This window comes from Maniola hyperantus, chromosome 13, assembly GCF_902806685.2.
Source record: "Maniola hyperantus chromosome 13, iAphHyp1.2, whole genome shotgun sequence".
Taxonomy (NCBI): domain Eukaryota; kingdom Metazoa; phylum Arthropoda; class Insecta; order Lepidoptera; family Nymphalidae; genus Maniola; species Maniola hyperantus.
Window position 1 is genome coordinate 6,457,306 of NC_048548.1, and position 15,395 is coordinate 6,472,700.

At 37.7% G+C, this 15,395-nt stretch overlaps 1 protein-coding gene across 4 annotated transcripts; it reads left to right on the top strand.

The window, feature by feature from the left end:
* The first annotated feature begins 3,921 nt into the window (after nt 1-3,921).
* Nucleotides 3,922-14,454, top strand: Amun (protein amun). Of its 4 annotated transcripts, XM_069502785.1 has the most exons (7): nt 3,922-4,372; nt 4,526-4,834; nt 9,202-9,298; nt 10,384-10,695; nt 11,110-11,302; nt 12,681-12,831; nt 13,826-14,454. In XM_069502785.1, the coding sequence occupies exons 2-7, from the start codon at nt 4,686-4,688 to the stop codon at nt 13,929-13,931; spliced, it is 1,008 nt and encodes a 335-aa protein (XP_069358886.1). In that variant the 5' UTR covers nt 3,922-4,372; nt 4,526-4,685; the 3' UTR covers nt 13,932-14,454. The 4 variants fall into 4 exon arrangements, with proteins under 4 accessions (XP_069358886.1, XP_069358887.1, XP_069358888.1 ...); XM_069502786.1 differs by lacking the exon at nt 4,526-4,834 and having other exon boundaries at nt 3,928-4,372; XM_069502787.1 differs by lacking the exon at nt 3,922-4,372 and having other exon boundaries at nt 4,526-4,646.
* Nucleotides 14,455-15,395: the final 941 nt, after the last annotated feature.

Below are 15,395 nucleotides of genomic sequence, written 5' to 3' on the forward strand. Positions count from 1 at the left end.
CCCCGGTGACGCTGTAGCGGCCAGTAGGGCCTAAGCAGCATAGTCAATCCGAAACACCACACACACACACAAAAGCAGGCCGCACACTCGCACGGCCGACGCCGACGCGCTAACCCGGTGCGGGATAACGCGGGTGATAGGTGCGACAGGTGGAGATGGCAATCGGGGTACGAGGCGGGGCGTCCCCCCGCCTCGTACCCCGATTGGCATCTCCACCTGTCGCATACTATACTTCTATGATTTTAGAATATAATATAGGTAGGTAGACTGAGACGCTGTTAGAGCTGCTAGCGATAAGATAATTATAATGATTAGGTACAGATAAACTGCTTCGTATTTCTAAAAAGAATCGTTGGCAAATATTTTCTAGAAAATCATAGAAAACCTGGAACAAAATACAAAGACAACTATGTATTATTTCATACAATGGTAAGCTGTAAGCAACGATAGCTTATCTTATCAGCTTTAATTATTTATTATTATGGACATTAGTATAAGCCTTGTTAAATTTTAATCTTTGGACTACAAACTAGATGGCGCTATTAACCCGTGATGCGCTCAAAATAATATCTTTGCCTTTTACAGTACTATTCCGATTAATGTGACTAATCGGGTGTTCACCGGTCAATATAATCTATACTTATAATAAAACTGTAACTGAACGATTTCTGTACATTGTTTTGAAAATTTTAATCGGAGAAAACATTATTATCGATATGTATACCTAATGAATAATAATATATATGAATAATGTGTCTAACATTATTCCATAACAATTTTTTGGAATTTTTTATTCTGTCTGTCTTTACGCGACTTCGTCCGTGTGGATTTAGGGTTTTGGAATTCTCGTGGGGACTCCTTGATTTTCGAGAATAAAAAATTCCCAACTATATCCATGCAAAAACTCACATTGATCCGTTTGGTTGAAGGGCAATCCAATAAACCAACAAAGCAACAAACAAACACATTTTCGATTTAAAAACGGTCAGTGATTTTATATTACCAAAGCCTATAGAAGGGGAAGTTGGCTCGCATATTTTATGAACGTACCTACGGCTCAAAACACTAGCCCACTAAACAGTCATCATCATCATCATCAACCGTTAGACGTCCACTGCTGGACATAGGTCTCTTGTAGGGACTTCCGCACACCATGCATCTAGTGGGAGGTCTTCCAACGCTGCTCCTTCCGGTGCGAGGTCTCCATTCCAGCACCTTCGTCCAACCCCAACGTCTATCGGTTTTCCGGATTATGTGCCCTGCCCATTGTAACTTCAGTTCTCCTACGGATCTCTTCATTTCTGATTTGATCACGTAGAGAAACGCAAAGCATAGCTCTCTCCATCATCCGCTGAGTGACTCTGAGCTTTCTTATGAGGCCCATAGTTAGCGTCAGTGATTGTTAGGTATTCCGCCCTAGCGAGGCCGGGACGGAGATCAAGAGATTCAAGATGCTCTCACAGCAAGGACTTTAATGATAGAAATATGAATAAGATCCTTAGATTAAAGCTTTATTAATCTAAGGTAAGATGGTAAGATCCTTTAGTAGCTCACAGCGATATAAATGGTGACGTCTTTGCTCACTCATTTTTATTACGTGGGACTGTACAGCTTCGTCAGAAATAGATATAGGTAGTTGGGTCTTTAAATTCTCAACTTTATTTCTATGAACATATAACTTATTTTGCAAATATGTGAGACTTGGAGCGCTATCGCATTTGCCAGCGTCGCCGTCATGATTATAGCCACAAGCCAGTCAACTCACCGACCTTGGCGCAAAAAGTAGAAACAATCTTAATTCCCAATGCGGCGTTTTTATTAACTAAGAGAATATTAATAAGGCGAGATCAATTCTGAGAACTTGATAATAATTTTAATATTCTTACGAGTAAAAGAATACCAAACAGTTTACTGTTGCATACATAATTTTATGAACTATTGAATAAAACAAATTCACCTTCGAAATGTTACCAATAGTTTCGATTTGAAGAAATTTTTTATTTTGAATACTACCCTCCCTACTTTAAAACACTCAAAAGACATCATAAACCGCCTTACTCTTTAAATATAAAATTAAAATATTATTTGTCTATTCGCTTGCGCATCGTTGATCCAATTGAGTTTAAACTTTGTACAGTTGTTGTTGGCATTTGCGTAAAGCTTTTGCCTTAGTACCGACATTACCATACAACAGCGAGCGAAAGACATTTAATAAAATTATTGTCGCAAGCATGCCGGGTACCTAGTAGTGGTGTGACGACATAGGTATTGTTAGATAATGTTTCTTTGAAAAATAATGACTTCAACATAAATATATTGCTATTTGCTAACACAATTTCGTGTATTTCGTATAATACAAACTGCTTCACAGCGTGCAGCCTGTTCAGTGACCGAAATTTGTCACCATAAATTCAAATCTTAATGGGCTTACTTTAAAGTTTAAAATCATACAACCATAACACGTTTTCCGTTGCACATGATAGGAATCCATAAAAAATTAAACCCCGAGGCCCGAATGCCGAACCCTCGACGCTGACGGCTAGGCTCACTCGTCCCTTCATACTTTTTGTGTATCAACCCTCGAACGAGTTTACTTCTTTTGGGACCCGTTTTTGTGCCGCCACATCCGTGCCCGAGTCTCACCCCTTACCATAGATAGAAATTGCACTTAGGTAAAAGGGACGACCGACAGTAGGGATGTCTAATCGTTTTTAGTAGAATGATATTCTTTACAAGACCCATAGACGATTTAAATAAATGTCTAGTTAAATAACGGTTTTATCTTTTTGTTTATCTTGTGTTCTTGTTAAGTGCGCACTTACATTTTAGCAGGCACTTTTAATCCCGGTACGCAGGTACCTATAAGTATTTGTAAAGATTTTGTGCCTTGGAAGTTGCATGGAAGCAACATGACCAAGGGTCTTAGGATTTTATAAATTGGAGGAAATATGGTTGGAACTTAGAACAAAGCTATGTTCATAGGTTAAAACTTAAACTGTAACTTTAACTTAACTTATGTACCTACATATTTATAAGAGCGCTAAGTTTCTTTAAATTTTCGAGACTTTAAATCCAAAAGAAATCACGTAGCTAGGTAGGTAGGTACATAATAATTCAATGAAAAAATAGTTTAGGCACCATTTTTAGAGTTCAGTAGCATGAATACGTATGATAATATTACTAAGCTATTCCATTGATCGATTGATTTGCTGTTGCTGTTGAGGAGTTCCGTCATGATGACGTAGTAGATCTGATGAATACTTTCGTACCTTATTGTTTTCCCAGTTAAAATAATCCTGTATACGGTAGACCCAGAGTAAGTATGCCAAGTTGCAATTAAATCCGTTCTGTAGTTTCAGCGTGATGCGGGCACAGATAAACAAACATTTAAAAAATTATAGGATCGATTTTCACTGACGAGTGATTTTAACTTTTTAAATTTGTAGCAAATCCAAACTAAACCTATTTTGATGAAACTATTGCGAATCTGTTTCGTTAGTTTGAAATCTGATAGAAGTTATCACTAATGGAATAAGTAGGTAACTAAACAATTAATTTTTGCTATATTAATTAGTAGGTAAGTGTCAATTGAGATGAAAGAATGAGCTCTATCTGAGATCCAAATAGGAATAGTTATTTTGTGAAAAACCACGAAATTATTATAACGAACATAAAATTTAAGCCGGTCTACTAGGTGATGTTTTGATTTCATTGAAGAACCATGATGAATCATTCAAACATTAACATTGAAAGTACGTAACAACATAGAAGAAAAGTTATTAAGTAGCCTTTATTCTGATAGACGTGGCACAACAATGGTGTTAAGATACCTATTACAATAATTACAACCAACTAGCAAGTGCGCTTCACAATGGCTTAGCGGCTTATCATAACGAAACGGATATAATATTATAAGCGAAAATTAAAAAGAGGGAGCAAAGCACGTGGTGATCTATCAAAACAACAAAGCCGATTGGTGTGGTGACGTTCCACCCCGGTGATATGTACGTCGTACTACCTAAATGCCTTATGTACACCACTAGTTACTACTTCATGACTACTCGGAGCTCAGTGTGTACTGCATTGCAACGGAAAATATGCGTGTTTACCAAAGTCGTTTCGGCAGAACGGTGTCGTGTGTTGCGTCACGTTTAAGGAAATTGATAGTGCGCCGAGGTCGACGTGACTAACATAATTGTGAACTTTACGTTTATTTGTGTCAAATCATAAAAATATCTTAGTTATATCAGTGCAATTGTGTAGTTTTACAAAATGGAATCAGTTTTGCCCTATCCCGATATCATTTGTGGAGACCTGATTACAGTACAATGCCACGACTCCGAGTGTGTCCGCTATAACCTTGCTACGTTGGGTGAGTATACTTTTTATTTCAATCATGTAGCTTAAAGGCGATATAAGTCAATAAATCTAGGTGAATTAATGTTTTAGATACTTTTAATTCTACATGTAACAACAGATTAAATTCTAAATATAATAGGCCAAAAAATAACATAGATGTTTGTAGTAATAATATCGAACGTCATAACGAGGCTCAGTTCGACAAGATGGCGACGAGTGGGGAGAGGGCGCCCAGTTGGCCAGGTGCTGCCGCCGCGTCGAGTTCGGCGCTATAGCTAACTAAATAGGTACGCAGAACACAGTGTTGTACATTTAGAACGTTCACAATGGCTACCGCGAAAGACACGTCTACTTTCTTTCTGGAGGCAGATGCAGAACAATTTGATAGTGTTTTAAAGTTATACCCAGAAGCGATTAAACTAAAAGCTGAGCGGAAAACAAAGAGACCTGAGGAACTCATAAAATTGGACAACTGGTAAGTGCCGAACGTCTTTCAGAGGAGAAAATGCGGCCGTGGCGTGTCAATGAACTTGTATTGTGTGTGTATCCGTGCAAACTGATTTGATAGCTACCTCCCTCGCGGACTGCATCTCTAGTCCGCGGACGGCTCATTAAAATCACTGCGTCACGTGGGATCGATGTCAATTTGACACTATCGTTTTTCCTGAAGCCAGTGTGGGGGAAAATATCGCTGCGCTTAGGCGTTATAAAATGGTGGCTGTCCTTTACGTATCATCGGTCGTAAAATGCATTTATTATGTACTCGTTTTACAGCGTGCTCTCACAAATGCATAGATTTCTTTACTAAATATTATTCTTGATAATTAATTTAAATGTTATTGTATTTCTAACTACTTGTGGCTAGCTAATACAATGCTTTGTTGAATACAACTCACATCCGTTCAAAATGGTGACTTGCCATTTAGCGTTGTAATATTATTTTGTCATCGTTACAAATGTTTTAATTCCTACATGAAACCTTAGTTGAATCCCTTATGCATATATTTATTGCCTGGATAGATTCAATTTATTTCATAATAATTGTTTTTAAAAAGAATGACTCATCAAGCTGGTACATGTGTCTTGACACAACCCATCATACATAATTACAGACATACTTTGCTTAGATATTCCAGTGTTTCCAAATTCTGAAATAATTTTTAGATTCAAAATATTCTATCCATAATTTCAATTAATTGAAAAATTAATTAGGCAACAATTATATTTAGGGCGAATGCAGAACCCTAATTTGTATATAATTGTAATATATTATATATTGAAATACAAGTTTGTAATTTTTATGGGAATGTCTCTTTTGTCCCCTTTTGTCTTGCTTAGCAAATCCAACAATGGCAATTATTTTTGTTGTTCAAATACCCGTCATACCTAGTTGCACAGCTTTAATTTATTTTTAGATGGAAAATATTTTTGGGCCTTTTAGTCTTAAATGGCAAGAAATACCCTGATTATAAATTTTATCGCACCTGGATTAATTCAGGAATCACCATTTTAGTTAAAGTAATTTTGTGATCACTAAGTAATGTATTTAATAATGATTAATGAAATATTATAAAGATTTACGTTAAATTCAATTTTCTGTAATTTTTATCGACGTTTGATAATAAACATTTGTACAGTAGGTTACACAAAGCATTTGTAATGTAATAAACCGTAATTTTACTAATAAACTTATTTACTTGGTAATTACCTATCATTTGAATATTGTATTTACTATCCTAAAATTCTATTAAATGTTACAATACTTAATTTAAAAAGTCAGACTCGCGCACCGAAGTTTCCGTATTACAGTCGTATTTTTTCGACATTTTGCACGATAAATCAAAAACTAGTGTGCATAAAAATAAATAAAAATCTGTTTTAGAATGTACAAGCAAAGCCCTTTCATATAATACCCCACTTGGTATAGTTATATAACTTTGAAAATTGAAAATAGGTAGGTACCTACTAATATTTGGTTATGAACACATTTTAATTTTTTTCTGTGATGTAACCACAAATTCATGGTTTCCGGGTTTATTCTTTTACTTGTGCTATAAGACCTACCTATCTACCAAATTTCAAGATTCTAGGCCAGCGGGAAGTACCCTATAAGTTTTCTTGACAGACACGACAGACAGACAATAAAGTGATCCTATAAGGTTTCCTTTTGACGTATATTATTTATATATATTATATATATTTACGTACGTTATTTTGGCAATATTTTTGTATTAGGAGAATTCGTTTTCTACATTCTACTACATTGCCATCAATTCGTTTTTAGGGTTCCATATCTCCAGAGAAAAAGAAGGAACCCTTCTAGGATCATTTCGTTGTCTGTCAAGACTTGTTAAGCGAATGGAAACCTATTGATTATAGTGTGCTTCCCGTTGAACTAGAATCATGCAATTTGGCAGGTAGCAATGTTTTAAAGTACAGGTACAACCCGTTTACTAAAAGATTGGACCTGGCGTCGGTTAAAAATTAACAAAAATTAAAAACTCAACAAGTGGCAGACAAAAATTCATAGTACCTACGTCCTACGTGTAGGTTCGCATCTTTGTCACTGATATACACGTACCTACTACGAATTTTTAATCGACGCCAGGTCCAATCTTTTAGTAAACGGGTTATAAAGGGAACAATCTTAAAAATGTAAACTGTAAATCACAAAAAAATTAAGTGTTGTCTTGTACGATTGTACGGAACCCTTCGTGTGCGAGTCGGACTCGCACTTAACTGTTTTTTTTTTTTGTAAATAATACTATGTATTTTCGATTTTTTTTTTTGTCTTACTTATCATAATTTTCGTTAACTTTATAAGTGTGTCATTATGCCCCTTAATTACGCTTTTTCTGTTTTGACGTCCGACAATGCAACTAAGGGATCTAGTTACAGCTTAAGCGCGAAAAGGCCATATAATAAAGATTAAGGATTTCATAAATTCTAACCCGAGCGTAGCTGGGTCGAGTCAACTAGTTCCCATAGGTATGGAAAATATTTTTGCAATCGCAAATATGTATAGTTCGCGACAGGTCGAGATAGCAATCGGGGTATGAGGTGGTGAGGGGACACCCCGCGTACATCCACACTAGAGGTGTCAAATACAGGCTCATGTGTGTATCACAATATTATCACGTGTTACAGACAAATATTTAATAATTATTAACGTTACATTATTTTGTTACAAAAAAAAATTGCTTGAACCGTGAGGCGCAAGCAGAAAAATGGGTGCAATCGATTTTCGACCTTATTGACATACGTCAGAAAACAGCATTTTAGCAATCTATGAATTATACTGAGCAAAAATATAACAAAAAACAACTTTCTCATAACCGTCAATAAGGTCGAGATTTGCTTGCACCGATTTCACCATGAGGCGCAAGCAGATAAATGGGTGCAAGCGATTTCCGACCTTATTGACATAGGGAACAACATTTTAACAATCTATGAATGATACCTACTGAACAAGAATATGACAAAAAACAACTTTCTCATAACCGTCAATAAGGTCGAGAACTAGGGTATAGCTTGTATTTAACTCGATTGATTTAAATTTTAAATTTTACTCTTAATAGGTACCTAATCCATACCTTCGCGACAGGTCGCCTACCTACCTACCTAGCCTACCTACCTAGTTTACCTAGTTACCTATAAAAAAATCTTTTTAGTAAGTAACTACTATATTTATTATCATACATTTCTACATATTTATTATCATACGAATTATAAAATGATGGTGATGATTTCTAAAAAGAACAATACCACTTCACGTACCTAACCTATTACCTATAATACTTAAATGTATGATAATACCTACACTTTGAAAAACATTTTCTCATACGATTTATAAAATGACGCAAGTATTTCCAAAAGGAACAAATCTACTATAATAGGTATTATTAACGCGCGACACAAATCTATCACAACACAAAAATGTACCTAATCTACATTATTTTGCCTAATCTACATTACAATTATATTCACATTAAATATTTATCGACACTCAAGTTCACAAATAAATAAAACTGCATTCAAAATTTATTACGAAACAAACAAAATGATAAAAATACTAGCCGCATACTCGTATCATCACAGTCAACATGTAGCAGGCTAATACGAAAATTCGATGTAATAATTATTCACCGTCGAATCGCGACGATATTTGTATTCAGCTGTACCTACCTAATATATTTTATTCTAATATCGTCGCTCGGTCGCGCCGCGCGCGGCGTATCAAAGATCGAACGCCTGAGTTATTTTTTAGGAAGGATTTTCTCAAATTTTCACTACTTATTATATATTGTATTCAATTTTGTTTTAATCTAAAAACGAATATCTTGAATACATTTATATATTTAATAAATTTATTAGGTACATTATTTTTTGACACCTCTAATCCACACGTCACCCGCGCTATCCTATACATAGCATATAGCACAGGGTTAGCGCGGGGGGTGTGCGGGGCGCCCGCACCCTGATTGCCACTACTATACTATACTATACTGTCGCGTACTATAGGTCATCATCGTGATCAACCGATTGTCAGCTCACTACAGAGCACGGGTTACCTCTCAGAGTCAGTAGGGTTTTGGCCATAGTCCACCACGCTGACCTAGTGCAGATTGGCAGACTTCACACACCTTTGAGACCATTGTGGAGAACTCTCAGGCATGCAGGTTTCCTCACGATGTTTTCCTTCGCCGCAAGTGATATTTAATTACTTAAAACACACATAACTCAGAAAAGTTAGAAGTGGGTGCCCGGGATCGACCCACCGACCTCCGATTGGGTGGTAGATATATATAGATACTTAACAAAAATTGTATTTTAACATTACAGGTACCAGAATGAATTACCAAAGAAAATCAAATCAAGGGGCAAAGACGCGCATATGGTACACGAGGAACTGGTGCAACTCATGAAATGGAAACAAGCAGTATGTAATCTAATTACTGAGCTCTTTTTTGTTTTTAGGGTTCCGTACCTCAAAAGGAAAAAGGAACCCTTATAGGATCACTTCGCTGTCTGTCGTATCTATCAAAAAACCTATAGGGTACTTACTTCCCGTTGACCTAGAAAAGGCATGTAGCATAATTTTATGGCACAAGTAAAGAAAAAATCCGAAAACCGTGAATTTTTGGGTTACATGACCAAAAAGTTAAAATGTGTTCACGAACAAGTAATTAGTTTACTAAATCATATCATACCTTGATGGTGCTGGATTTTTGATTTTAAACTGAAAGTCCAAATACCAATTTACATGGATATGTCTTGAAAAATGACGAACTTTCATAAAAAATTTCATCTCCTGTTTAATCCCGTTAGAGTGGAATTTCCTAAAATCCTTTATTAGTGAGTGGCTTACACCATAAAGAAAGCCTACTGTCAAAATTTCAAGTTCATAACCCCAGCTGTTTAGGCTGTGTGTTGATAGGTCAAATAGACAGTCAAGAGGGCCTTTTTTATACATTTATAGATAGAAGGATAGGCTTGCGCTTGGCGATAATCATGCCTGAAAGCAATGATGAGGTCGGTTAATACATATAAATTTATACATAAAAAGTGGAGCTGAAATCCTTGAGCATAGAACTTGCCTTGGTAGAACGCGTTGATTTGACCTTGAAGGAGGTGTCCGACTGGGGGATGCCAATCTTGTCAAATTTAACGCCACCGAAACGCAAGCGTAAAGTATACCCGTTCCGATTACCGATAGTGTTGAGCTTCTTGAAATAATAAATGAAAATAATAATCATTTATTTGCTAGAATGATGGTACAAGGAAGATGGATTCACACGGTAGAGACAAGACGGTTCAAACAACGTGAATACTTAATTGTTTTATACTGAACGTATGCGCCCAGAAAGTACTCGGTATAATTTATCCTGCAAAACACGTGCAGTTAAACTGCCATGCGAACAGTCTTATTCTTCTCTTTCTTTCAATAAATTCGAATGGTATGCGTAATTATAGTAGTAGTATAAGTAAATATGTATAGTAAATTATTTTAAATATTTGTTCCAGAGGGGAAAATTTTATCCTCAATTATCATACCTCATAAAAGTGAACACGCCCAGAGCAGTAATGGCAGAGACAAAAAAGGCGTTCAAGAAGTTGCCCAACATAGAGTCCGCGATGACAGCGCTCAGTAACCTCAAGGGAGTGGGGACGGCCACAGCGTCTGCCCTGCTCGCGGCGGCCAGCCCCGAGATCGCGCCCTTCATGGCCGACGAGTGCATACAGGCCATCCCGGAAATGGAAGGAAGCGATTACACTGCCAAGGAATACCTCAATTTTGTTAAACATATTAGAAATGTCTGTGATAGGTTAAATAAGGTACGTACAGAGCATTTAGCTTATTGGAGAACCATAATAACTTAATGTTACTTGATGATTTAGGGAACTTATTTATCAATCCACTTTAGTCTGTCCAATATTATATTCTCTACAAATAGGTACATGAATGTAAATTCGTGGGTTAACTAAATCTAGAGTCTAAACGCATTAAACAGCTAAAATTCTCTAAATAGGTCTTTATAAATACCGCTAAGGGTCGAAAATTCGGTTGTGTACTATAATATTAGGTACAACGGTCTAATGGCACCAACGTTTCGGTACGCCCTTTCAAATTAAACTTCCGATTCGAACGGCCAAACAGCGATGAAAAGTTTTAAAATAAGCAAAATTCGCATTATTTGGGAATTTTCTGAAGTTGGTTGAAAACATTATAACATGTTCCAATCTTGTTAGCAGGAACAAAACGGCTGTGGTAAAAAATGGTCCCCTCACATGGTCGAACTCGCACTATGGACACACAATATAGTCTCCGAACTTCAGCCACAATTGCTTGGCAAAGAGCCCAGCCTCACCACGCCCACGAATGGTGGCTCCCCATTGCCCAGCGACGAGAGCAATCTGGAACCACCCTCCACTAATGGCAACGGTAAGTAAAGTATCCTTTTGCCAAGCAAAATTTTAAAGATATTTTTCAGAAACGCCCAACAACAAGAATCAAGACAACTATATAATAGATCCGAATAAAATTCTTCGACTTTATGTTATGCACCTCGAATTTGTTGGGGTTGCTATAAAAAGCGGGCCTGTTTCACAACCGCCAGGCAAACTAAACTGAATCTAACGGATAATGGTAAACGGGCACTGAAGTATGGAAACTATACCCACGGCGGACACAAACTAAATTAACAGTATAATATGTTCAAATACGGTTCTAGATCAGAGCCGTAGGTCTGATCCTGACATAGGTTGCGTTGTTGTGGGTCATGGTAATCACGAAAAAATTGAAATTTTTGTACTTAGGTAGGTACTATGAAAGAAAAACTATGGATTCATATAGGGCGAAAAGCAAAGCGGATAGTTTGAAAGGAGTAGACTGTCTTTTTATCTCGGGTTTACGAGAATGCATGGCTAAAGTTATGTGCAAAAACAACTACAATAATATAGTAATAGGATCGCTTCATTTTAACAGTGAACCAGTTTTGATGAGCTAAGAAATTAAATGAAAATGAAGCTATTCAATTGGGAAGTTTCATGCAAATAGAACGCTTTACATCTTTATACAGCCTTATTCTAATACCCAATACAAAACATAAAAAAGGCTCTAAAAAATTAAGGGATAGGTAATCATAGACCCAAGACTCCAAAAAAATTTACCTAAAATATACCTACTCGATATTTAATTTTATAGCATCATGTTATTTTAATTAAGTACCATAATTTATATATCATAAAAAAAGCTCGGAAACAATGTGACATCTCCTTCATTAATCATATACATCGTAAATTACGTTACTTCATAAATCTGCCTGAAGAATAAAATGATCACTGTTCTTGTCAACCAAATACCGTGCCGTACGGGCTACGAAACCGTGTCGTACGGGCTACAATACCTAATAAAGTGGGGATAGAATGAGCATTCGCTCGTCAGATGTAAATCGAACTTAACACGTCGTCAATACAAATACTTGAACATTATACTAATAGCGTATACTTATGGCAGAGTGAAATAGAGTGAGGGAACTCGCGGTTTGATCCTGAATCGACGATATGTCAGGCCATAGCCTGACATATCGCCGATTCAGGACGTAAAATCAAAGAAAATAGGGCTACTGTTTTTGACTACCTGCGCTACGTAGTAGTACATCCAAATTCTTTGTACCTGCGTCGAATGTTAGTGACATGTCGAGGCTTCGACGTTTTGTAGAAGTTCCCTAACTATCGTGAACTGTGCTTATGGTTTATGGTATGGTTAATGGTCTGGTTTGGTGGTCTCATACTTATAACCTTATATTTATTTCTTACAGGTAAACTAGGCGTGGAAATAGTAAACGACGACACAACGTCATGCACAGAAGACTCAATGGATGCAAAAGGGGCGTCCCCCGCAACCCCTGCCACCCCCGCCTCTCCCTCCGATAACTCCGACTCGGCTCTCAGCACGCCGCGCGCCAAACGGTAAATATCACCGCCCATATTATTAATAAATGCGAAAGTGTGTTTGTTGGTTTGTCCTGTAATTATATCGCAACGGTTCAACGCGATTTTTGCATGATTATATTAAGTTAAAGACTTGGAAAGTGACATGGCGTCGGTGAAGTTCTAACAGTGCGTTAGCCATTTTTGGCGGGTTTTATACATGCTATTCGATGAAGTCATGACAAAACCTTAATTGCTAATGATATTTTTAAAAAACGTCTTTTATTTCGTCAATAACTTTATATTAAATTATTTTTCAAAATATTATACGTCCCACCCTACATATATACAACATACGTTATATTCACAAAGAACCAGAGACCTGCTGCAGCAGCTTTGTGAAAAATAATTAATCATCATCATCATTATCAACCGATACACGTCCACGGCTGGACATCTTCTTGTACACAATCTTGTAGGGACTTCCATACGCCATGGTCTTGTGCCACCTGAATCCAGCGGCTCACTGCGACTCGTTTGATGTCATCTGTCCACCTAGTGAGGAGGCCTACTAACGCTGCGCTTTCCGGTACGAGGTCACCATTCTAGCATCTTAAGACCCCAACGTCTATAGGTTTTTCGAACTATTCTAGCATCTTAAGACCCCAACGTCTATAGGTTTTTCGAACTATGTGCCATGCCCCCACTAAAGCATTCTACCCATGACACTGCGGCAGGGTCGATTTAGGGTGAAAAGGTGGGGAGGATCCTAGATTGCCTCCTAATAAACATGTCGTGTGTAGGGTCATTTAGGTTGCCTCCTAGTTCGGCAGGCAGGAGCAGATATGCGTCCGATATTCCTAGATTGTGGCAACCGCCCTGTAATGACCACCCTATAAATTCTAGTTGCGTTGTAAATCAGCCCTGCCGCAGTGTCGAGAGTAGAATGCTTTATGCTACAATTGCCACTGCAAGTATCAATATAATGTTAATTTTCGAGCACGAAGGCTTATCGACAAACGTTTTCCCACAGACAAGTGGAAGAGGCGAGCTCGGCGGAGGAGAGTTCGCTGGGCGAGCCCACGGACGCGACGGACGCGGCGCCGCTCGCCAAGAAGCTGCGCGAAGCCACGCACTGACACCCGCGCCCCACCCGCCCGCGCCTATAAATAGCTCTTAGACTAAAATATTGTACCTAGGTAATTTATTTTCAATTCCGTTTAATTTTAAAACATTAGGGTTAAGTTTTAAGACCGGTCGATTTTGTAAGTTTTATAGGGTATTATTATTAATATTTTGGATGCGTTTCGACTCGGACGGACTCGGGCGCTCTGCGAGTGTGAGATCGTGCGACACTCGGAGCGGCTCGCAACGGGACCTAGAGTTAGGTTTCGTTTGTATATGTTTAATGTTTGAAAGGTCGCATCCCGCGAGACATTCCAATAATTGTAAAGTTGTGCGGCGCGAGGGGAGGGTCGCCGCGAGCTCCGGACCAGATGCCTTGACGTGGCCAGCAGGCCGTCACTCCATTGCCTTATGACACAGTCTGCCCGCAGAGTTTATATGCAACAAGATAATACAAAGGTCGTGTTACCCGGGCGCCGGGCACACGGGCCCACAATGTAGTTTTTATTGAACAAATATAAGATATTAATTTTATAATGTCGCATTTTTAATCACCTTCCCTTTCTCCTTTATTAAGCTCCTTCATTGTAAGGTTCCGTACCCGAAGGGTGCCAATGGAAGCCTATTACTAAGCCTCGTATCTCATGAACCGTATTAGGTAGAGTAGAGAGTTAAAATTTTCACAGTGGCGTCGATTCTGATGTTTTTCTCTAAACTAACTTTAGAGTATCTGCATCTTTTTCTCTTCCTAAAATGGACGGAAAATTAACTTATTATATTTAAAGTAATACTATACTATATTTAAAGACCCTTTTTAGTGCACTCTAGAAATTTAAACGAATATTGCTCACGACTTGCACTTAAAATCACGAAGTTTGCGTCTTAATTAAATTAAATTTAAACCTGTCGAACTGTCTTTCCCTTTTGTACCTTAGTAAGCAAAGGATGCGAATACTCTAAAATTTAGTTGTGGTGAGATCAGAATCAGCACCACTGTATTTATTTCTATTGCCGCTGTAACAACAAATAACAAAAAAAACCGGCCAACGAGTCAGGCTCGCGCATTGAGGGTTCCGTACTACAGTCGTAGTTTTTCGACATTTTGCACGATAATTCAAAAACTATGATGCATAAAAATCTGTTTTAGAATGCACAGGTGAAGACATTTCAGATGATACCCCACTTGGTATAGTTACTTACTTCGAAAATTGAAAATACTAATTATTAGTTCATGTTTTTTTTTATGTGATCTAACCCTAAATTCACGGTTTTCAGATATTGCCCCAAATGTCAACTATAAAATCTACCTACCTGCCAAATTTCATGATTCTAGGTCAACGGGAAGTACCCTGTTTCTTGACAGACAGACAACAAAGTGATCCTATAAGGGTTCCGTTTTTCCTTTTGAGGTAAACTTTTGAGGAACCCTAAAAATGAAGATGAATTTCAAGGTAGCCGCCATGCAAATTTAAAAGTAC